Source organism: Streptopelia decaocto (genome assembly GCF_964273445.1).
Source record: "Streptopelia decaocto genome assembly, chromosome: 2".
Lineage (NCBI taxonomy): Eukaryota > Metazoa > Chordata > Aves > Columbiformes > Columbidae > Streptopelia > Streptopelia decaocto.
In genome coordinates, this window is record NC_138655.1 from 142,977,864 (window position 1) to 143,002,532 (window position 24,669).

Genomic DNA, 24,669 nt, shown 5'->3' on the forward strand with positions numbered 1-24,669 from the left:
ACTCTGTAAATTTATTTCAATTTTAGAGAAAGTGGTTAGTGATGTAGCAAATTCTTTGACATTATTAGTGATATTTGGGTACAGCTGTTGTTTGAAAACTTTGTAGGTACTTAATTGATATGATAATTCATACCCAAATCTGTCATCAAAACTAATGAATCAAAACAAAAAAGGATGTGGAACTAAAATTCTAAGCTCACGTGCTGATTACTGCTGTGTAAACAGCTCTCTTGATACCCATATGTTTAACACATCTGTCTTGATTTTGTATCTGCTTTTCAGAAAATCATCATCAGAATTTAGCACAGTGAAAATTAGGAAAAATTTAAGACTTCAAGTATTATACTTAAACCCAGTAGTTTTTGCAGCAGTCAAGAAAAGTTTTAAAGTTGAGGGTCTACGAATTTCAAAATAGATGCAAAAAATTTTAATCCACAGGACACATCTCATGAAACATTGAAAAGGAGGAAGCTGAATTTAACTATTTGAAAGCACTTCTTTATCCATACTGCATTTCACTTAGCTGATAGAACCAAAACCCAAAAACATTTCTATTATTGCATCAACAAATCACCCTTGTTTCATGCCATTGGGCCTGACAGTGAAGGGATAATAAAAAGAGCATTGAAATATACATTGAAATGCATTCTTTAGTATGTGGTGAATACTAGGTAGTCTCCAAAATAGTTAAATCCAGTTAAGGTGTAGTTTGTGCAAAGCGGTCAGAGACCTGATCAGCAGTGACCTGGAGAATGTTGTGCAAGGAATGTTAAGACAACCTTATATGCGTACGGTATGACAGAATGTTAATGAGATGTGGCAGGTTCAGATGAGCCACGGAAGCACCATGAATTAATCTCAGCCCTGCATCAGTCAGAAGCCATAAGACTAAAATATCCAGTGGAGAAAATCCAACTAAGCACCACTGACTGTTGTGTTATGATCAAAACATAGAATCTTTAATCTCTGATGCCATTTGATTTGTGTGGTGGTTGGTATGCTGCAGTGCTTTTAAGTGCCATTGATAAATCTTGAGAGATTCTCTGATGCTGACAGAACAAATTAAAAAAAAAAAAAAGATAAAGGGGATTAGACTGTTGAACAACATACTAATCTGTGCTCTACTATTCAAATATAAAAGCTTATTTGTTTGCAGTTAATTTTATTAGGCTTTGGTTTTCAATATCAGCTGTTCTGTTATTTTAGCCTTCTTCTATTTTAAAGTAGCCTCAAACCAACGGTGCAGTTTCTGCTCTTAAGGGACCCAGTACTTCCTGCAGTTCCAAAGGCACATTTGTACACTTCTCATGTGCACCAATTTTCTGTCTTTTCTCCAACCAAGTCTACATTTTTTTTTTGTTCCCCATAGCTGAATAGCTGAATAGCTGAATAACAGTGCCAGACGAATCTACAAGAAGTAATGAAGATTTCTTTGTAAAATTCTGTTTTCTCCTGTAAAGCCTTGTTCAGAATATGCTCTGGACAGTTTAGATGTACTTTCCATTTTAAATTTCTTTATCAAAACTCTTATAGAGATTTCTGCTTCTTGTGAACTTTTAGCATGTTTTATTTTAACAGAGTAATGAGATTATAATATACATTTTTTCCCCATTAATATCTTTAAAAATAAATCTCTATGTTTCTATCACATAATCAGAACCTTTACTTTGTAGACATAATCCCTAAAGCAGTTTAAATGTGTTTATAATGTATGGAATGATTTTTTAAAGGACTGATAGACATTAATAAAAAGCTGTCTGCATTATTCCAACCAAAAGGATAAAAAAAACCCCAGACCTCATGAGAAGAAACATCTTCCTCAAGGCACAAACCAAGCCTCATTGCAAGATACCATGAGATTAATACACCAATTCTGGTTTTTTCATTTTATATGGATGGGTGTTCAAAGAGTTCAACATATTTCACTACTGTATATTTAAGCAGGAATTGCTTGAAGACACTGAAATTAATTACAATGTATTTAAAAGGAAAGTATATATGGCACCTGAGAGTACTGTAGTTAATTACAGTTGTGTCAAAGTGCAGGAGAAGTATGAGCTTTATGTGATGCTTTTACACTCCATAGATCTGTTCTCAGTAGCATATTTACTTTAGACAAACGTGTGTGAATTTCTATTGATCTTGCTGGAGAACTCTATTCACAGTGAAGTAAAACCCATAGCATTAAGCCTCATAGGCTCCACAGCTGTCTGTAAGACACTTATATTACTCTTAAATACAATGGAAAATGAAAGAAAGCGGATACTTCAGCCTTGTAAAGAGAAGTTTATTTAGCATGTTACAGTGTCTCTATATACCACAGGCTTTGATGGGTATCGTGCTTCTACACATGCAATTCTTGCAATTCTTGAGTTGAATGGGTGTAGATTTTGTCAGAACAGAGACTTGAAGGCATCTAGAGAAATAAGGTAGCAGTAAACAACAAGAACTGATTTAATTTGTATATATTTATAGAATCATTAATTCACATACTTTCATTCCACCAACCCCCAACTTTAAAAGCACTTTCTGAGAATACAGACTATATTATTTGGTTACACCCAGTAAAAAAAGTGAAGATTATGTATGCTTGCAGTGCACTCTAGAAAGAATCCTGATGTAACATCGTGCATATGATTTCTCTATTCTCCTCTTGTCCCTTTAGAACTGGAACCATAAATTCAGCTTCGAATATCAAGTGACTCCGCCAGCGCTTGTAAGAAATGAGTCACTTTCTGTAATGAAGTCTGGACTATTAACAGGCTTCAGGTTTAAGATTATCTTTTGACCTTGTTGAAATCCATTTTTTAGTGTCATTAGTGTCAAAGGTCGGATGAATGTGTATGGTAAAATAACCTGGAGGTGCACACAGCCATCACAGTAGCATAGATAATACATGTTAGTGTCACCTGAAGCAATATGTTGATTAAAAACTAAATGTTAAGAACTGTACATTTAATATTTTTGTAAGATAATTCTTTGTACTGTGTGTTTAATGAAACTGAAGCACATATTAAATTATTTTTAGGAAAAAAAAAGTTGGGGGTTGAAAAGTGCTGAAAATGTAATTCTAAGATTTGCTGTATCTGCTTGGCGAGCAAAAGTATACATATCGCTTGTGTGTCAAACTTAAATATGTAGCTGTGAAATATTGATTACTTTTAAGAATAAGCTAATGACCAGAAATAATTTACACAATGGTGTCAAATAACTAGCACATTTCAAGTAATTGTAATTTAATCAAATCAAATTTTGTACCGAGAAGAAAAATTTACTCAAAGTTTTTTTAAGCTCTGTATTTTAGGATGCTAGAGCATGGGATCAATCTTATAGTGAAAATAGATTGAACAGTGAAGAATTTAATCACTGTGTGTGAGTAAACCTTTACCAACACGTTTTCTTCCTGGGATTCATATCTATTATGTCAAACAAGGCATCAGAGTTGTACTCAGAGCTTTATGTGTTATGATCGTATCATGGTCTAAGAATTTAGTACTTCTCTGTAGCAAATTTTTTTGGAATTTTGACTCTTAGTGTTTGATAGTAAATATAATGCACTTTGATTTACTGCGAGGATTCCTTCTCACATTTGTGGTGATTTCCTTTGCAGCATCTTTCTAGTCTGTGTCCAGTTACCCATCTCAGTATGTTGCTAGTGCTTCGGTGCGTTAAACACCTTTGTTTCTGTTCAGTTTGAAACAACCATTGAAGCTCAGTCCTGTATTTGTGTGCCAAAGTTTAAATGGTCAAGGTAGAAAATTTTGTCTCTAGCACTGTGCAAAGAACTAGGTCTGTTAGCATCCAGCAATATACAGGCAGTAAACCCAGCCAAGGGATGGCTTTTGCAATAGGAAGTAGCTCTGTTATGTTATTTCCAAAAGCAGTCTTCCAAAAAAAATTTATGTCCACTTTGTTATGGCATGATAATTATATTAGGTTTTGGATTCTCAGTTTAATATGCATTAATGTTAAATTTTAATAGAGGTGGGAGCTTACTAGATTAAAAATGTGTAAAAGAATTTACTGTTTTCAGAATTATGACTCTTTGAAATTAAATTTATCACATATTATTGTAAATGGGTAATTGGAGATCCTCATTCCTGATTCCTTGATGAGTGTTTGCTTTCAAGTCCTTTTCAATTTTTTGAATTATTTACAGAAATGCTCAAATGTAATTGAAGAAAAGCCCCCTTTCCCTTTCCCTTTCCTTTTCCCTTTCCCTTTCCCTTTCCCTTTCCCTTTCCCTTTCCCTTTCCCTTTCCCTTTCCCTTTCCCTTTCCCTTTCCCTTTCCCTTTCCCTTTCCCTTTCCCTTTCCCTTTTTTAAAATTTTCTTTCTAGATGTTAAATACAGATTTGAGTTACTATTTAAAACCTATTAGTAGTTAAGTGCTTGGAAATGTTCAATCTTTCTCTGATACATAGTAGAATTAATTAGGTTATTTGAGTTCTTACTGTCCTTTAAGATTACTGAAAGTTACATATTTAATGACATTTTAATTTTGCATATAGATTGTTTTTCTGTAATAATGTCCTCACAGCTGTAGTCCTTTATTCGAGAAAGAACCTGGCTGAAGCCAATGAATACGTTATGTCTTAGTCACTGCAAGACAGGGGCTGTAAAAGATCTGTTCATATGTTATGATCTATAATAGGCCATCCTATATTATCTACAGAAGGCCAAGTAGTCAAACTGTTTCTGATGCAGAAACTGAGTATCTAGCAAATGCAAATACTAAAGAAACAAGGTAATGTTTTTCATTTTCCTTCTTTCTCCTCACAAACTCACGCTTCCTAGAGAAGTGTTCTACCACATTTCTTTCAGATTCATAGTCATTATACGTCTTGGCCACTGTCCACAGCTTACCCTCTCCTTTCCACATCTTGTGGTATCTTCTGGCTGAAATAATGGGCATAATGGACAGAGCATTGAGTAGTTGTTACCCAGAGTACAAATGAGGTGACACATTTCTTCTTGAATGAGTGCTTGAATATTAAGGTCTCTTCTGAAATTTTAAACATATTTTGTGAATTCTACAGGCAGATGCAGTATTGAGGGAACTGTTAGGTTTTGACTTTGTTTTTTTTTTTTTGTTTTAGTTTTCCTTCTTTCTGTAATATTGCTTCCACACACCTTTCAAAAGTTTCTCAGCTTAAAGCCAAATTTCAAGTTAACAGTGCTATAGGCACAATGTGTATATGGCTTTCCCTTTTTATGGTTAACATACTGAAGTTACATTGGACTCTATATGGACACATACAAAGATAAAGATTAAGCCTTCCTTGTATCTTTGTCTGTTTCATTAGAAATACTGTAATAAATAATAAATGACTTTTGAATGCTTTATATTTCTATTGCAACCTTTGTCCCAATGCTAGAAAACATGAAATGTTAGACACTTTCTAAAGATTTTTACTATAGACATTTATTTTGATACCTACTTAAATTTTTTTACCAGAACTTTCATATAATCTGGTTTCTGACACTATAAATGAAAAATAGTAGGAATCTACACAAAATGAAGCTAGCATGATGGAAAGGTCAAAGTATCACTTTTTACAAACATCTTGTTTCAAATAGATAAGGCATTAAAATACTAATATTAAACTCTGATGACATAATACAAGGAAAAAAGAGGTCAACATAGATACAGTTGTTAGGAAGAAAAATGAGAGAATTTAACTCCCTCTTACCTAATCAGACAATAATCTAAACATTTTTCTCAGAAATTTTTAGATGAAATATTTTCTAGCTAGGAAATCCTAGCTAATCTAAAACTAAAATTCTCCTGCAAATATCTTAACTTTGGCAAAAATTTTGTCAACTTGCTATCTATGCTATTGGAGGAAAAAGAATAGACAGGGAAAAGTCTGATCTCCCCAAGCTCCACCACCCTGATAAAGGATGAATAGGATGTGATAAATGCAAACTGAAGCCACTGCCTTGTCTGATTCAAACCATCAAATTAAGCTTTGATGGCCCACATTTTCCTTTTATGTCAATTAACCCACAATTTGTCTCTTTTTGTCAAAAAGGGCTTGCTTTGGATGTTGTCTAGTGCCCTACTGTTTTTTTGACCACTAGTCTGGGGTCTCTCTCTGCACAGAAACCCATCTGAACTAATAGCAGGTCACTAACTTGGCAGATGGTATGGGAGAGCTGAAGAATAGTGCTTTACATACATAATAGATCAAACATGTCTATGGGGCTCTGATTTGCTGTATAGGCACTGCATAGTGTTTATGGACTTACAGATCCAGGAAAAATGGAAAAGAATGTGGGAGCAGCTGCTTTTTAAATTTCAAAATTTAGTATGGTGTGCTAATCATTGGGATGCTTATCCTTCTAAGGAAACTGAAATTTCCCTCTCTGTTATGCCTTTTTTCTTTGTTTTTCTCATTATTGATGAGACTTGGAAGGAAATCAGAACTCTAATGAAATGGAGTTGTTTGTTTTCTAACCAGATTTAGTTTTCACTCTAAGTGAAAACCAAACACTAAAGGGTATTTTATGAGTCCATCTAAGTGCCTAATCAGGATTCTCAAACAACTTGCAGAAGATATGCAGATGAATTAACACATTAAAAACTGAGATATGTCCAACAATTAATTGAATCAGAGCTTGAACTTTCTTTAGTTCAGCTGGTTAATTTTTGATCCACTTTCAGACATTACAATAGACAATTACTACTGTGAATTGAGTAATTCACAGCATGAGACTTTACTTGATAACACTACCAGATTCAAGCTGGGCCCAATTTTTTAATAGGTCTTCAACTTTTTTTTTTTTTTTTTTAACACACCTAATCTTTATCTCAGTACTAAATCCCATTTAGTATATTCATATTCCTGTGTTCTTCTGACTGCTTTGAAGGAGGAAATACAGTGAAGATTCTTTTTGTATACTCTGCTATCTATTTTAAAAGACACTTGAAAGATTAACCTATTAGCAAAGTCAAGTATGGAAATATAGCTCAGTTGCTTATGTTGAATTTTTGTATCAATTAAAATGTTGTGAATTTCCCTTTGAAATTAATTAGGATTATTGCACTGGCAGAGGAATGTCTCTATATAGGGAACGCTTGCAGTACAGAGGTAAAATTAATTATTTTCAGAGGACAAATATCAAGATTTTAATGACACATGTTGTAGCTATCAACTAAGAGTTTTTCCATTGGATAATTTTCCAAATGAGCCTGACATCTTGCACTTACCGGCAGGGGAGCCTGCATGTGTTCTGCTGAATTTCAGCACTTACGTAAGATCTACATTGAAATCCAGATTTATTCACTATTAAACAAGTTAAACACTATCTTGTTTAACACTTGGTACCATCAACTTCTTGAGGCGTCATTTGGCAGAAAACAAACAAACAAACAACAACAGAAAACGAGGAAAACTTATGGAACAGGAAGTAAAGGAATTTAAGAAGGGGGTCAGATGATTAAATCACACAATGAAGATCTTCACTTCTGAAGATCAGTCAAAGAACAAAGATGTGGCATGAGGAGGAGAACAACTTCTGAGCAGGATAAGAGAGACTGAAAATTTAGGTTTATGGGAAGTTTTGGAATACCTTGTGACTGCATACTACTTCATGTTTTAAAATACACATTGGCCAGCTAAGAAATCTTTTACTTTAAAAGTCACAGCTCAACAAACTGGAGAGATGATTGCATGTACATTAACTGGCTCTGCTACAAAATATGCATCCATAGAAGCTGTGGATACTCTAGCATGTAAACTATATGCAAACAGAATTATTTTCTTTTACTTTCTTCAAACTCTTCCCCCTATATAATGAGCTTTTACTCATAAATTGCATATAGGTTGCTATATCAGACAGCTTAAAGAATTCAAGACAGAGAGATTACTTTGCCCTGTGAGCAAACATTAGAAGTTAATGTCAGCTACAGACAGTAGAAGAAAGCTTTCCTTCTAAACAACAACATGGATAAGTCACAAGTATACTACTCTTGTAGTCCTAAGTGCAAAAGTTTCCACGATAGAAGTGAAGGTGAACAAAGATGCTCTACACACTCTTATCCAGCCCCTCCTGATCTTTCCATTTCCTCTTACTTTCCCACACATCCTTAATATTCTTGTAACCACATATTGCCACCGTATTTAAGGGCTAGCACTTAGTGAAGTGTATCATACGGAGTACTTTGATCTGGTTTACTAGTTTTATATGTGATATTATAGCAAACACTGAAACAAGGGATAAAAAAATGCTATGATGCCTGCCTTCTTAGGATGCAGGGACCAGCAGAGTCTAGGCAGAGATATAATTTTGGTCTGTCTCCAGAACAAAGGCATATCTGACAGAACACACCAAATAAGAGGTGGATGTTGGAATTATGTCATAGTACTGATTCTACCTTTCCTCTATTTCAAACTAATCTCACTGAAAGGTCTGAACATAATACTGAATACTCTTGGAAGTATGAGTGCTATAAGTGCTATTGCTTTTCAGAGCTCTTTATGATTTTGCTTCTTACAGCACCCTTGAATTATGTTCTAAATACAGTACTGACACTCTTGGACCACTGAAGTCATGAGTTCCCAGTAGCAGAGAAGTTCTGAATTTTTAAGTGTTTTTGAAAACCATAATAGAACCGGATATTCTTTTATCTCAAGACTCTGGTAGAATACTCAGTGCCATGGGGGAAATGTAAAAAAAAAAAAAGAAAGAAAGAAAGAAAAATAAAACCACAAACGACCCTTCCCCCCAAAACCAAACAAACACACACCCCACACCACAACAAAACAAAAAACCAAACACAATCTAAAAAGCACCAAAAAACCCCACAAACCACCACCAAAAACCATTGAAATAACAAGTTTTTTTTCTGCAGAAAGGATGGAAATAAATCAATATACCAAATGCAGTCTTGTTTGAAACAGCTGTAACTATGTAGTTTTCAAAGATTTCAATTATCACTTACAGTACATGCAGTTTGTCAGGCGGAGCTGTTTTAACAAAAATGCTCTATTGCTTTTGATTTTGGGATTGTTTTTACCTAAGGCTTGCTTGTATTTTACTCTATTTTGTGTTTATCTTTTGCAATAGTTCGCTTCCAAATTTTTCTGCTACTGTCTCAAGGATGATGTAAATGCATGCAATAATGATAAAAATCTCTGAATTGCCAGGATACTGTGACAAAAGAAAAGTTTCAGTGACACTTCTGTCACCTGCTTCTGAATGAAAAATAATAGATGCAGATTTTGCCAGATCATTACCCTTCTGCTGTAGAATCCCACTAGACTGACTCTGGTCCCTATTGGCCTGATTATCAGCAGTCCCCAGTGATTTCACCTGTAGCAAATGAAAGTCTGCCTCACATTTTTTTAAAAAATATTGTTCTTGTCTCAAAAATATAGCTACTTGTATGAGGCTTAGAAACTGAAACTTTTACTATGAATTTTGGGACTTTTTTTTATAAGAAAGGAAGATTATAATTCTGCTGAGTAGCTAATTCTGTTTTATGGGTGGCACTAAAAGTATTAACTCTGATCATGACCACTACTTTCCTCCATATATTTGATTTCTACCTAACTATACATGCCTAGGCAACCCATTCTACACTACTTTTTAACGTTCTTAAATATAAACAAATGGAAAGAGATGAAAAATTATTTTCATTTAAATATACCCTTAAGAGCAACCACAGGTTATAGGAAGGATAAGAAGAAACTCTGTTAAATGCTTTGCCCTGTGCAAAAGGAAGATCAGGCTGTTTGCAGCCTGTCAATCTGTCACCGGTTGTATTAGAAGCAAGTTGCTGCATATATGATTCTAAGGATGAGAGAATTAATTAACATACTTCAGCTCCTCAGAGGAAGTTGATGTGTGAGTACAGAGATAAAATTTGCCTGTTTCTAGCCTACTTTATATTATGTACTATATTGAATAGAATGTGCTATTCCTAAAGTGATAGAATATATAGAATTCAGTCTCTTCTTGACCTCCAGAGGATGTCACAGACTTCAATTAATGTACATTAAAGTATTTTGTGATTATTGATTGCAAATTATTCTATAGAGTAAATGTAATCTGTCAGTTGTAACTTCACAATTATAAACCTGTATGTGCTAAATTCATGTTATTTTATCACATGGATTGGTGCATGTTGAATTCAGTATAGGTATTGCAATCAGAGGTAAATTGTGTCAAGACAAATTGTGAAGATTTTTTAAAAATTTTATAACATGTTTTAAAGAAAAAAATTCTTACAGGATTTCAAATTTCACTCAATTATTGAAAAAGTAGCTTTTATACTATTTGTTTAATACTGCAGGGCTGCTGTAGCAAAGACTGCACTGGAGTGAGTTCTTACCACAAGCAGAGAAGTCTTTTGGTCCTTTAGATTGCTCTAAGCCTAAAAACTTAGAGAGAGCTAGTGAAAAAAATAAAGTAATTGGATCTTTACAGTTGAAGCCCCGACTTCTCATTTGGCAGAACTTTCAGTCTGTGAAAACCCTCTGTGTACCCCATGTTTCTCTTGGCAGTGCTTGCGGGGCATGTTCACTGCCTTTTCACAGTTGCACTGAAGCAACTTTGTGGGACAGTTGCTCAGAGCTTGGCCAATCTGGAAAACCAAAAAGCAAGGAAAAGTAACACCATGGCCTTTTTACAAGCGTAGGTCCCGTTGTCAGGTTTGTAAACCCTTGTTGGGAAGGTTCTTTCTTTTGAGAAGCTCTGAACATTGAGCAGCTCCACTGAAGAGAACAGAATCTTATCTTTGGTCAACGGCTGCTTTTTATTTTGAAAAGCAAGTTTTTTAGGAGCCAAATCTTAGATACCCAGAACATTAGAACTGCACTTCTGGTCTCTCCGTACACTCAGGGTCTGCAGAAGCAGTCTCATCTTTCCCAGTAGCTCAGGAGAAAGAATTTCACTCACTTTCTTGGGTTTTTCTTGACTTCCTCCCTGAGGGCAGGCGATGAAATCTAGAGGTCCTCCAGCTCTTATCTATATGACCTGTGGGTAAAGGCTGACTTCAGCTCTGTATCTTCAGACAGAAGATACTATAGCTGTATAAGGAAATATTACCATTTTAACTTCAACTACAACTTAATTATGATTAAATGTTTTGTTTTAATAAAGGAAATCCTTTCTCTCTGAGCAGGAGTACTGAAGCAGGCTGGTATCTGTTCACAGACAGCTCGAATGGAGAATTTGGTCACACAGCTGACATTGCTACCCCAGTCATCTCCCTTACAGGGCCCAAATGCAAAATCGTATTCTGGAACCACATGAATGGTACAACAATAGGTTCTCTGGAGGTAGGGAGATTTCTTTGTTTTGGATTAAGTTTTTTAAATGCCTGAAATTGCTGTAAGAAAATTTATGCCTTGTCATTTAGTTTCATTAATGCTTAACTGCTAATAAATGTAAATGAACAATTAGTAGCACTTCACTGCTTTCAATTTGTTTTGATCTGAAAGAAGCTTGAGTAAGCTGGGGAAAATGTAACAACCAGAAATTATGATCTTTATAGATATATTGTAGTTGGAACTTCCATACCAGAAAAGCCTTGTGCTGCACAATACTGTTTGACACTGAAAAGCGTCAGTAGATATTTGGACAATCAATGTCTTAGCCTGAATATGGGAGCACAAAACGAATGAAGTAATTGTATTAAAATTTGTCGTAAAATTTTGTAGAAACAGCTTATTCCTCAGAAAATTTAACATATATCTTTCAAAGGTTAATATTAATGTAAGTAGCATTGAATTAGTTGTAGGACATAACACACTTTTTTATTAATATCCTGAAGTAAAAGCAGTTCTGTAAAGGAAAGGTAACTCATTCAGCTGCTTGTAGATCAAATGAGTCACTGCAAAGTGAATGAATAAAACAACAACATTGTTCTCAGCATTTTTTCTGCCAAATATCTGAGTAACTATAATGGGATTTCCCATGAATGTTGCACAATAACTACAGCATCAGCAATGGGTTGAATAAAAAACCTCAGGATAAGTTACTCAGTCACCTATGCACTCAGCATCAAATTGAGTATGGCCAGTGGATGTGGTCTTATTTGTACAAATAAATTCCCACTAGCTTGGTTACTCTGAATAACAAATCATAATAAAAAACTGGTAGAATTCAACTGTTTTGAAGATGAAATTAAATTGTATGTTGACATCAGAACTGAAATCTAAGATGTGGTGTTCTTCATCCCATGCATCTGACTTTTTAGATGTTCAGAGAAAGCATGTTCTGAGTTTTCTTGGATTCTTATTAAATAAGTTTTTAAAATATTGCCGAATTTCTTTCAAGTAAAGATCTTGTTAGACTACTTGGCAAGTAGTCAAATTTTAATTCATCAGAATTAGAGGCAAATTAAAATATAAAGATGTTTGTCCTCAATTTTAAGTCTTAGGACAGACCAATTTGCTTTGAACATTGTAAATAATTACATGGTTTCACTTGCTTAATTGAGCAATTAATACTGAATGTAGGAATAACTCAGAATATAAAATTATTTAGGTATTTTCTCATTTTCTTGTAAAGGTTCTAAGTATTATGTGAATGTGAATCTTTTCTGTGTTTAAAAATCACTAAAGGCCTTTTATCCCTCTTTTCTTTTTCAAGACTAGCACATTTTTGTTTAATTCACAGGTTTGGATTCTTGCATGCTAGTCTCCATTCATGCCATCAAATATCATATAGGACATGATGAAGACTTCCCCCACTATTTGCATGAATGGCTTTCTTCCTATGTTTCTATGACTTTAAAAAATATTATGTGTCACTTTATTGTGTAATCTTGGTTTGAATATTTGTTGGTTGGAACCATTTTTGTCTGATTTCTGGCCTCTGAGTTGGCATGGGTAACTCTACCAACTCTGACAAAGTGTTAAATGTGCTTTTTCAATAAATTGCGATGTAGTCAAAATGCATAGGGCTTCAAAACACATTAAGGTACAGGGAAGCCTTGTATGTTAATAGCACAAAAATTTACAGGCATATTTAACTTCAAAATTATAATGTTTAGCATGATATTATAGAAAAAATGAATTTCTGATTAAGGCGTTGGATTTACAACTCAGTAGGTAATTTACAGTGTATGTAAAAGCATATAGGTATGTGTCTATATAGTCACACACGCGTCTATATTCATGTAAATAAATAGATCGTATGTGAATGTAAGAAAATTTTTTTCTTATTCAGCATGATTTTTTTCTCTCAATTATATCTTGGTTCCTTTTTCTCTCCAATTTATTTTCTTTCCCTTAAAGTTCCTGTTTTCTGTGGGCAGTTCTTGTCTATAAAGCCAGGTGTCACTTTGTTTTTTTGTTCAATTTAATATATTACACATGTTTATTTCATTCACCTGGAATGAAATCTCTTCAGTGTCAGGATCTGCTGTTTGCTTGGCAGAACTTTCCTGTTATGCGATATCATATACATGCATGGCACTGCATAAATTTTCAAAAATAACCCATTTTATTTTCATTAAGATGAAAAATGTCTGAGCTGCACTAAGAAGATTATGCAGAGTAGCAATAAATCCTTGAAAGTGGAAGTGGTTAAGGCAACAGGTGAACTGATATTTTGCTCCACAAGTACTGGCTGGAGACACAGCTCAACACACTTCATCAAACGCCCATCTTGTTATTGTCAGCTCAGTTGAATTTGGATGCCCAGGAGATTGGGGCAAAGCATATTTAGTACTTTGTGCTCAAGTCTAAAAGTGTCACCTTTCCCCAAATCAATGCCTATTGACAGGGGTTAAGGGTATTTACGAGTCTTCCATTGCCTAAATAGATGAAATTTGGGTTTTAGAAGAAAATAACAAGTTTTTAGCTGTAGAAGGAAAAACATTGTTTCCCAAGAGTAAGGACAAGAAAATCTGTCTCTGAATGGAGTAATTTAATGGATGCATGAACTAATACATTTTTCAATAACTCTTATTGTTAGTTGTTTTTCCATTTTTAAAAATGCATCCAAATCCATTAATTAGCCATTTTTATTTGTGACTAGCCACTCTGGATAAATTAATGGGATAAGTTAGTCCACGTAAAGCTGTGGACTGAGTAAGTTTATGAGGAGATCAGAAAATTTTAAAGTGTTATTTTCTTAGAATAGTCATTTACACTGGAATATTGCTCTGTAACAGATTGGACATTAGCAAGAGTCCTCAGTGAGAGGGTGGTTGGTCACTGGAACAGGCTCCTCAGGAAAATGGTCATGGTACCAAGCCTGTCAGATTTCAAGGAATGGCTGGATGAAGCTCTGAGTCATATGTTTCAGTTTTATGTGGTCCTGTGAGGAGCAGGGAGTTGGACTTGATGATCCTTATGGGTTGCTTTTAAATTGAGATATTCTCTGATATTTAATGGTGGTATAGAGATAAGTAGTACAAGATATTCTTGCATTGTTGTATACAATTAAGGAACATAAGGTGAACTGGTAATGGAAAGATTTTTTGTGACCTACAATTATTTACTTTTTAGGTACTCTGTAAAACCAGTAACAAGACTTCTAAGCTGTGGACTCAAAGTGGTAGCCAAGGTCCCCAATGGAACAGAGCAGAAGTGTTCTTAGGAATTCGTTCAAATTTTCAGGTGTGTATTCCCATAGCACTTGCTCTAGACAGCTGGCTTAAGGTACTTTTATATTATGCATTCTTCACTTCCTAATTTCCTTTTTCACCCCATACACATACTGTACCTTCCCTTCTGAGCAACAAAAGTAATCTTTTTGGTTGTCTGATTGATTATCTGAACTGGACATGAGCTTTTGGAAATTTCTCACTCCCATTTGATCTCAGACTGATATCCATTTTTAAGACGGAGAGTGTCTCCTACCTTTGAATCAAACTCAAGTTAAGCTATTCCACTTCCTTCTCCTTAGTGTGTAGTAGTATTACATCTGGTTTAGGAAAAGAGTCTTGAGCATGAGATTGGCTTTGAAACATGAGCTGCTCCTTAAGCCTCTTGGAGATACTTAGTCATGGGTATACCATGCCTAGTTGTGTCCTTCTAAAAAAATAGGCAGCCAGGAACATATTTTAAAATGTGTTACATTCCTTGAAACATCTATCTTGGATGGCTTTTAACAAAACTTTCTTTTACATTAATGGGAATAACTGATGAATGACTCTGACTAGTCTTTTTCTTTCTTACTTTGCAGAAGTAGGTGGAAACCTTGCTATTAATTCAGGAGGAGTGTGGACTAGTGTTTGTTCATGTTGCTCACTTTCTTTCCTTTTGTTTTTACTTGGCTGATGTTAGAAGATGGTCCTTCAATAACTACAATTACAGATGTGTACAAGCAGTGGTACAAGCTTTCATAGAACTGTGCAGTAAGAACTGATGACTTCATATTCCAAGATGTGAAGGACCATCATAGTCTCTGTTCTATTCATTTTGCATGTATAAGGTTTTCTATATCTTAACAGTGTCTTACTGTAATAGCTCTGTAATTTTTATTAGATTGTTCTCAGGGCAAAACGTGGTGTCAGTTACATGGGAGATGTGGCAGTGGATGATATTACCTTCGAAGATTGTTCCCCTTTGCTCATCTCAGGCAGACCTTGCACATCAGAGGAATTCACATGTGCCAACAAGCACTGCATCCCAAAGGATAATCTGTGTGATTTTGTAAATGACTGTGCAGATAACTCAGATGAGAGCCCTACTTTTTGCAGTAAGTATGGTAGATTTTTAAATATAATTATCATAAACAACTGCCTACGGTGAAATGTTGCCACTTGAATACTGTTGCCAGTTCATCAGCTAAGAAAGCAAACAAGAAGGTAATAATTTAATTCTCTTCCTTGGCTTTTAAGGATTTGAAATTACTATTATTTAATTGGAAATCATATGATAGAAAATAAGAAGAGAGTTTAGTGAATTTCTTAAAATAATTCAGAAAGCAGGTGACTTTAAAAGCAGAATAAAAATCTTCTGATTTCCATATGAAAATGATGTATTAAGGCTGAAAATACCTGAAGTGTAATACCTTTGGGATATGAGAGACCTACTTCCTTTGATATTTCAAGGATTGTCAGGTCTCTTAGCAAATAATTTTAATCTGAATACTGTACAATTTTAGTTTTACAAAAGATATCAAGAAACAACATCTGAAGTATCAGATTCAAAGAATGATGTTTCATAGCAAATGGGCTCTTCTCTGGAGGAAATGGATCACAATATATAGTACTAACACTTTATTTTTTCCAGTACAATTGTGGGAAATGTGCACACAATCAAATCTGCATTTTTTGGTACTCTATGAACAGTTGCCTCATTTTTTTTTGAGACTATGAATGCAGTTTACCAAATTCCCAGTGAATACAGATCTATGAAGCAAAGATATGCTGATATCCTATGAAGCTAAGGAACGTAGCCAAGGGACTGTGTATTTCCAACTGTTTCTGTACTATTAAACTTCTCAGTGATTTCCAGACTGGGAATAACATGTCATTAAGCTACATGGAGAACAGCTCTAATCTTCTGCAACTTAAAATTACTTATGTTATTTTCTGATATACTTCTGCGTACTTACTTTATTTTCTGAAACATTTAAAGACTGTTTGCCAATGATTATTTTTTTTTGAGTTCTCCAGTTTGTCTGTGTTTACCATGAAACACCACCAGCCAGTTAAAGAATGAAGCATTAGGGGCAAGATGATTCAAACGATTTAACAGGATTTAGTTCTGCAGTCCTCTAAAGTATTTCTTTCTGATTCCCTGTTGGAAAAAAGGCGAACTGATACAGTCCAACAAAGAAAATACTTTACTGTAAAGTGCTTTTTAAACTTTTTTTTAAGTGAAAAAAAAATTATAAAAACAAAACCAAAACAAAAAAAAAAAACCTTCCTTGACTGCATTTTAACAGGAAGCTTTACAATGAAATATTATGGAGCCTTAAGAGCATGGGGGTAATTACTGGAGTGAAACATCTGTATCAACATGGATTTTGCCTCAGATAAAAAATTCCATTTCATAATGTCTAATTGTGCTGTAAAACACTTGGTGACCAATTATGACTTTCTTTTTTAGGCCCGGGAGTGCTTTGTTCAATAAAATTTTCAATATCTGTGTCAGGAATTAGACTTAGTTTTGCCTTCCTTTTTTTCCTTTTTTTTCCCCCAATTTTGAATAGTTATGCAGCTTTACATTTCCACTGTGTGCTGAAAAATCTGGGGTTTCTTTTATTGGTGCTGGCTGCCTTATACGTTTAATAAAGTATAAATATATAACACTTGCTGATAATATACCTAACAGAAAAATGCTAGTTCTGTTTTCACAGCTTTTTCATGAGGCAGGCTGCCTTCAAAGAGAATATAATTATAGGAAACACATATTTCCACTGTTTGTGAAGTTGTGAAGCTTTTTCTCGTTCCTTGGAGCCATCAGAGAAGAGTTGTTTCCTCGCTGCTGAACCACGGAACAGTAGCTTGAAAACCTCAGACTCAGAAGCCTGAAAAAGGCTTTAGTAGGGGAAAGCATGATAGATCAAAGCATAGGAAACAGGAAATGGGCAGTTTTGCCTGGGCATGGCAGTTGTGTTTAAAACCCATGAAAACTGTGTAGCTTCAAGACATTTCCAAAGTACTTTTAAGCAGTAGACCTTCCTGAATTGCCAGTTGTAGCTGTAGATGTTGTTTGCTATGTTCATGAAGAGTCATCATATCTCAGTTAATGAAATCTTTCTGCTCTGTGTTGAAAGAAACTAGTCTCTGTTCTCCATAATATTCATCAAGTCCAATTAGCAAAGTCTAGATAAAGCCAGTGTTGCTGAGATATAAACTAAGCCTCATAAAGCTGTTAAATTGCTATTGAGATGTCTGTGCCTTGGGTTTTTGTTCTTTGTAGAGGGCTCTTTTTAGCTAGTTGCATGACATCACTGCTGTAAAATAAGTCAAGTACACATTTTAACAGAAATAATGATTAGTCAAATCTTTAGAAATTATTCCATTAGATACTGAATGAGTGATCCATCATCAGAGTTTTCTTTAAGTACAATGTTGCTAGTACTATTTTCTTTCTACGTGTATATGAGAACAAAATAAACTACAACAGTTCTGGAGATGTAGTTGGTGGTAGCACTCCTTCGACCTTGTTCAGAAACTGCTGGGGTTTGCCTTATGCTGCTTGAGGTTATCAGCATATCAAAGGAAGGTCTCTGAGGCAGTTCTGGTTAGATTGAGCTGGGCATGCCTCCTTGAGGTAGAAATGGCATTTTATGAGACCTAGTAAATTAATTTTTGTGAACATGATTGTGGAGCAGTAGTGGTTATCCAGCCTGAAATATGGATTAGTGTCAACGCAGGTGGCTGTACTTGGTAGATGTATTTGGTAGGTTTGTCTGAGCTTGGTTAATATTTGGTTTAGATCACTAGTGTGCTTGTGAAGCAAATCTCTCTTTTTTTCTGTTTATTATTATTTGGTTTGCATTATATGGTGTGCCGAGGCATATGAACTAGCCTCCTTTCATTAGAAAATCTATTGAAAGATGAGCTCCAGGAGGGTATCAAAGGTATTCTGACCACTAGTGGTCATTCATCCCTCAGGATCAGTCTATACAACCTCAGTCCTCTTTCCTTTGCCACCCCCCTAAATGTCACTAGGTCCTCAGCATCAGGTGTTTTGCTCTACAGATCTGCTCCTATAGCTCTGTACTTCTTGTTCATCTCAACGCAGCTGTTGGGAGTAATATAACTTAAAATAGTTTCAATTTTTCTCCTTTCAGTTATTTGGTGTATTACAAAGACTCATTAGATCTTTTGTGAACAATATAATACAATTCATATACTTACTGTTAAGTGTTCTTCTTAAATTATTAAACTCTGATCCAGTAGACTAATTCAACAGCCCTGTGTCACTGCTCTGCAGACAAAAGGATTAACTTTGCCTTTGTACTTCATTACTAAGAGTTCACAGTTCTTCACAGAAGTGCCTAGTACCAAAGATTTAATATGCAAATGCACAGTCATCTGCTGTAACTTGAGCTTCTAAGCAGGCTGCCTGAGTTCTCTTTTTCATCAGTGGAGTGACTCACTTCCAGGCTGAAGTTCACGTAATTTAAAGTTGGTTGTTTGAGTTAGATTAGATAAATTGTCCTATAGATATGACTATTTTTCTTTGTTGACTATAAAGATCCTACAAGGACATCTAAATTTAGATCAGGTAACATGCAATACATACAGCATTAGCAGGCATTTTCACTGCTCATACCTTAAGGTCTTGATTCTTGAAAACGTACCTTTAAAATAAAATGGTCAGTTGCATACATGAATTTTATTGACTCACGATGGAATTTACAAGTAATTGGAGGAATTTCTTTAACTTGGTTACTGAAATATTAAGTAACTAAATGAACATAGAGCATAAGATAAGGAATTACAGATTTTATGGGCAGTTAAATTCAGTTGAGGTAGACTATAATCTATATTTTGCATAAATGATAATTATGTAATTTAGTAAATCAAGTTTGGGTTTTCTTAATTGTTATTTCAGATGGCATCATGTTTGCAAACAGAGGTAAAGGATAGTGAAGCTATTTTTGCTAAATAGTCCATATTTTTAAGAAAAACGTTCTAGCTTTTTTCACCCTTATGACCTCTACAAAAAAGAAAAAGAAAAAAGAAAAGCAAGGAAGAAATCTTTCCTCTGATTTCAGTGTGAAATTTTAGAGGTAGCTGTATGTACTAATTGTATGTACTAATGCATGGACTCCTTGTCCTCCTCATTACTGAGGTTTCCAACCAGCTGCCAATTAAATAAAGCTGCTTTTAAGTGACTGAGCTTTATCAGACCTCAGAAGAGGCTCAGGTTCTGTTTACATTTTAAGAGAGAGCTTTTGTCACTTCTTATATTGTCAGACCAAATGATCCATATGGTTTACAAATTTATTTTCAAAACCCTTTCCTTTCCAGCAATAGTAGTAAGAATACACAGGGCACACTTGAAAGTCTCTTGAAGGTTCTACCAAAATTCCAGGTTATTTCAGCAAATTTCATTTTCTTCAGTAAGAGTTACAATGAGGTTATAGATGCACAGAAGAAAACTATTTACAGCTTAAACTTCTGGAGTGGTGCAATTGACTTAACTTTAACTTACATGGGCAGTTGATTGACCATGCTGGTTTTTTGACACTTGAGACTTGAAAATCAGTAAAGAGCATGCATGTTGTGTCATAAAAAAACAACCAAAATTATGACAGTTTTCTTTTTTCCAGTCATTAAATACAATTCAAAGAAAAATTTGATCATCTGTGTTTGCATACTGGCTAAGAAAATACTTGTGTGAATTCTCCTGGAAACATGCAAAAGTAAACTGTCTTTGGGTGTGATTCAGCTGAAAGCACACTTACATCTATGTTTTACCTGTATGTGTTTGTAGGGAGGCTATGTCTTTATGGTGCTCAATACATTCATTTGGTTGGGTTTCTGTTCCCTAAATATAGACACTTGTTACAATTTTCAGCACTGTAGGGATCTCACCTGGCCTCAACGTGTTCCTCCAAAACCCTGGTTTTCTGCAGATTTCTTTAATGCCCGGTGGAGCGCACCAATTCTGCTTATGAGGCCTTAAAGAGCTATTCAGCTTGACCTAAAATAGTTTGCCAAATTCTGTTACTTTTGTACCAAGGACTCTGCTGTCTATAACAACAAGGGCACCTAACTCACATATATGCAGTTTTATCCTGTACTATATCCTAGATCATTAAAAATGCTTTGTTTAATCAGATACATTGGATATTATTTTTTCTATTGAAACATTATTTTTAATGGATAATTCGAGTACTAAGTTGTATATGTATCTAATTAACTTATTGAAAAAAATATCTTTTCATGTGTGTGCAAATGTCTTTCAGGTAAATCTTTTGGGCACTGCAATTTTGAGTTTGATCTTTGTGGATGGAAGCAAGATGAAAATGATGATTTTGACTGGAACCTCAGAACCAGCACTTCTACAAAATTGAGCACCGGACCAGCCACTGATCATACATTGCAAGAGCCATCTGGTCATTATATTTTTATAAAGACTTCATTTCTTCAGCTACCGGGACATAAAGCCAGGATTTCTAGTCCTGTCCTAAGCAGAAAGAATAGAAACTGCAAGGTATGTGGGGAAGTGGTACTAGCAGGAATTCAGAATGTGATTTCTAAATTACACAAAGATAATATTCTTAAAATAAATGAAGATGATCACTGAAATATTTCTTGAGAAAAAAAAATGTTGTAGAACAGTCAGGACCTGATCTTATTTCCTGGAAATCATAACACAACATGTATCTTGCTGTGGGAGAAGAATGATTTCTGTAAGTAAATAAGTACTCTGGGAGATCTGGATGAAGTTGACGGGTAAAACAGCACCTGATTTAGAATTTCTTGTGTGACACCAGCCTTGAGTAGCACACAACTATGTAATGGTTTGTGATTTTATGGAGAATATGTATATAAATACAGTAGCAATTCACTTTCCAGGAGCACAACTATAAATGGAAGGACATGCAACAGAAGGCTTTGTCACTGACTCTACTCTAGAGAATGGGGAAAAGTAAGCCTTTATTTTCCAAAACACATAAGTGCATCATATTGTTTAGAGCTTGGTCATTTCTCTGCAAACCTGGATTTAAAACTTTTCTAGTTTGTATTTACATAAGACTCACTACTCACAAGGATAATAAAAACCTGTAAAGAGTTTGTCTGAAACTTAGGAAGAGTTCTGCTTATGCTTGAGATTTCTAAGCAGTTAATTTGATTGAAATTCTTGTGATTGTTTGAAAACTCCCAAAACTCTTTAGAATTAAAGAAGTCAGGAAGTAGTAAACATAAATGGCTCAATTTTATGATCCAAACAAAATTTGACTAATTTCAATATATGAGTAGCAAAACTTAAACTAGCTATTATAAAAGATCTTCAAAATTTGAGCCATGATCTCCTGTTTTCCAAGTTAATTTTCTGTATTGCCTAAAACATAATTTTTTTAAAAAATCTGCTCACATGAGTTTGCAGATGTTTGCTTCTTTCTCTAGCTGCATATTTGAAAATATCTCTTTCTCAATTTTATCTGGTTGTAAGCTTGAAAAATAACCGTCATACTATTTGACTTCCATCAATGAAGAGTAAAACATGTATGCAAAGACACATCTGAATAGTTATGATGTATCACACATTAAATTAAATGAAATCCTTGAATCGTAACTATGGGAACAAATTACTTCCCTCACTGAAAATTATTTTAAAAACTCAACTTCTACATGTAAAACTTCTACATTTATGATATGGCCTGAAACAAAGTTATGTTTATACCATTTTATAGTGCTTTTTTGAAGGTTCTGACCAGTTCTGAAACATTCTTTTAGGCAATTGACCAAGGGAAGTGAAATTTCTGGTAAAGGAAATTGTATGAATGAAAAAATTATTTCTAGACCCTGAGCTTGATCTTATCAGATGAGACAGTCCCTTAAAGTCCCTTAAAGTCTGGTCTATGAATTTTTAGAGAAGCAAAAGGTACATCATATGTTACAATAGACTTTGTTTGGAATCTTAGGAACATTCAGATCAATGGAAAATGTACATCAATGGGACAAGGGGTTTATGCAGAGAAAACAAATATGCATCAGCAAGTATAAAGGGGGACATATATTAAAAAAAATTGTTTGTCTGTTTGCAAAACTTTAACAAACCAAGTTGCATCTTCAAAAAGTATTGAAATCCAAGGCAAACAGTCCAAGTAGAAAGAAAGTGGCACTATTCCAAAATAAATCTAGGAAATAAAAGGGACAATTCTACATCAAGTCATCAGTGATAAATGATTATACTATCTGGATATGTCAAACCATGAGAAAACCAGAAAATTTTCATATACTTTCATGGAACAGTAAAGAAACTGTATTGAAAGTATTTTAAAAAACTTTAAACACATTATTTGGATTAGTATTCACTGCAGAACATTGTGCAGAGATATCAGCCTGAGATCTGCTGTTTAGAACCAAGGTTGAAGCAGCATTGTTGTAGACTATGATATCAAAATAGATGGTGTTGGAACGAAGTCTTAAATTTATTTCCAATAAGGAACTAAAAGCATAAGGCATACATCATGATTCTGAGGGGAATTTAAAAATGAAGTCAAAGAATTTTAATAAAAAATATGAAAGATGTCATTTAAAACAGCAATTGCATTATAGTATGCACAGTAGAAAGGAGAGGGCACTGTTTATTTTTGAAAGTGTTGTATTTTCTGTATATTTTTGCATTTTAATCATTCCAATTGTATTTCAGCATCAGAAAAGTTATTACAAACAGAGCTAGTTGTTATAATTATTCATTTTCAAAAATCTATGATAAATTCTTAAGGATAGACCTGAAAAGGTCAAGTAGCCAAAAGATGAATGATGACACCCAGAGAACCTTGGAGAACTAAGACTAGAGAGCTAGCCTACACTCTGATGCAAAGCGAATTAAGTATGGGAATGAATATCACAGAATTGTTAGGGATTGGAAGGGACCTCAAAAGATCATCTAGTCCAATCCCACCACTGGAGCAGAAACACCTAGATGAGGTTACACAGGAAGGCGTCCAGGCAGGTTTTGAATGTCTGCAGAGAAGGAGACTCCACAACCTCCCTGGGCAGCCTGTTCCAGTGTTCTGTTGCCCTCACTGAGGAGAAGTTTCTTCTCATATTTAAGTGGTACCTCCTGTGTTCCAGTTTGTATCCATTGCCCCTTGTAATTGGTTTTCACTCAGAAGAGCCTGGCTCCATCCTCGTGACACTGACCCTTTACATATTTATAAACATTAACGAGATCACCCCTCAGTCTCCTCCAAGCTAAAGAGACCCAGCTCCCTCAGCCTTTCCTCATAAGGGAGGTGCTCCATGCCCTTAATGATCTTTGTGGCTCTGTGCTGGACTCTCTCCAGAAGTTCCCTGTCCTTCTTGAACTGAGGGGCCCAGAACTGGACACAATATTCCAGATACGGTCTCACCAGGGCAGAGTAGAGGGAAAGGAGAACCTCCCTTGACATACTAACCACCCCCCTTCTAATACACCCCAGGATGCCATTGGCCTTCCTGGCCACAAGGGCACAGTGCTGGCTCATGGTCATCCTGTTGTCCACCAGGACCCCCAGGTCCCTTTCCCCTGCACTACTCTCTAACAGGTCATTCCCCAGCTTATACTGGAACCTAGGGTTGTTCTTGCCCAGATGCAAGACTCTACACTTACCCTTGTTATATTTCATTAAATTTTTCCCCGCCCAACTCTCCAGCCTGTCCAGGTCTCACTGGATGGCAGCACAGCCTTCTGGTGTGTCAGCCACTCCTCCCAGTTTGGTGTCATCAGCAAACATGCTGACAGTGTACTCTATTCCCTCATCCAAGTCATTGATGAATATATTGAACAATACTGGTCCCACTACCAACCCTTGAGGGATGTCACTAGATAAAGGCCTCCAACTAGACTCTGTTCCATTGACCATGACTCTCTGGCTTCTGTCCTTCAGCCAGTTCACAGGCCACCTCACTACCCGATCATCCAGTCCACACTTACTCAGTTTAGCTGTGAGGATGCTGTGGGAGACTGTGTCAAATGCTTTACTGAAATCAAGATAGACCACAACCACTGCTTTGCCATCATCTATCCACCTCATTATGTCCTCATAAAAGTCTATGAGGTTGGTTGAGCATGACTTCCCC

At 35.3% G+C, this 24,669-nt stretch overlaps 1 protein-coding gene across 1 annotated transcript in view; it reads left to right on the plus strand.

Moving 5' to 3' along the window:
* MALRD1 (MAM and LDL receptor class A domain containing 1) overlaps positions 1-24,669 on the plus strand; it is a gene marked incomplete at both ends in the record, with an annotated part of 293,532 nt that overhangs the window by 125,275 nt on the left and 143,588 nt on the right. Inside the window, 4 exons of the mRNA XM_082044615.1 lie at positions 11,131-11,287; positions 14,468-14,578; positions 15,449-15,662; positions 20,841-21,088. Coding sequence (XP_081900741.1) covers positions 11,131-11,287; positions 14,468-14,578; positions 15,449-15,662; positions 20,841-21,088 — 730 coding nt within the window. The remainder of the gene's footprint in view (positions 1-11,130; positions 11,288-14,467; positions 14,579-15,448; positions 15,663-20,840; positions 21,089-24,669) is intronic.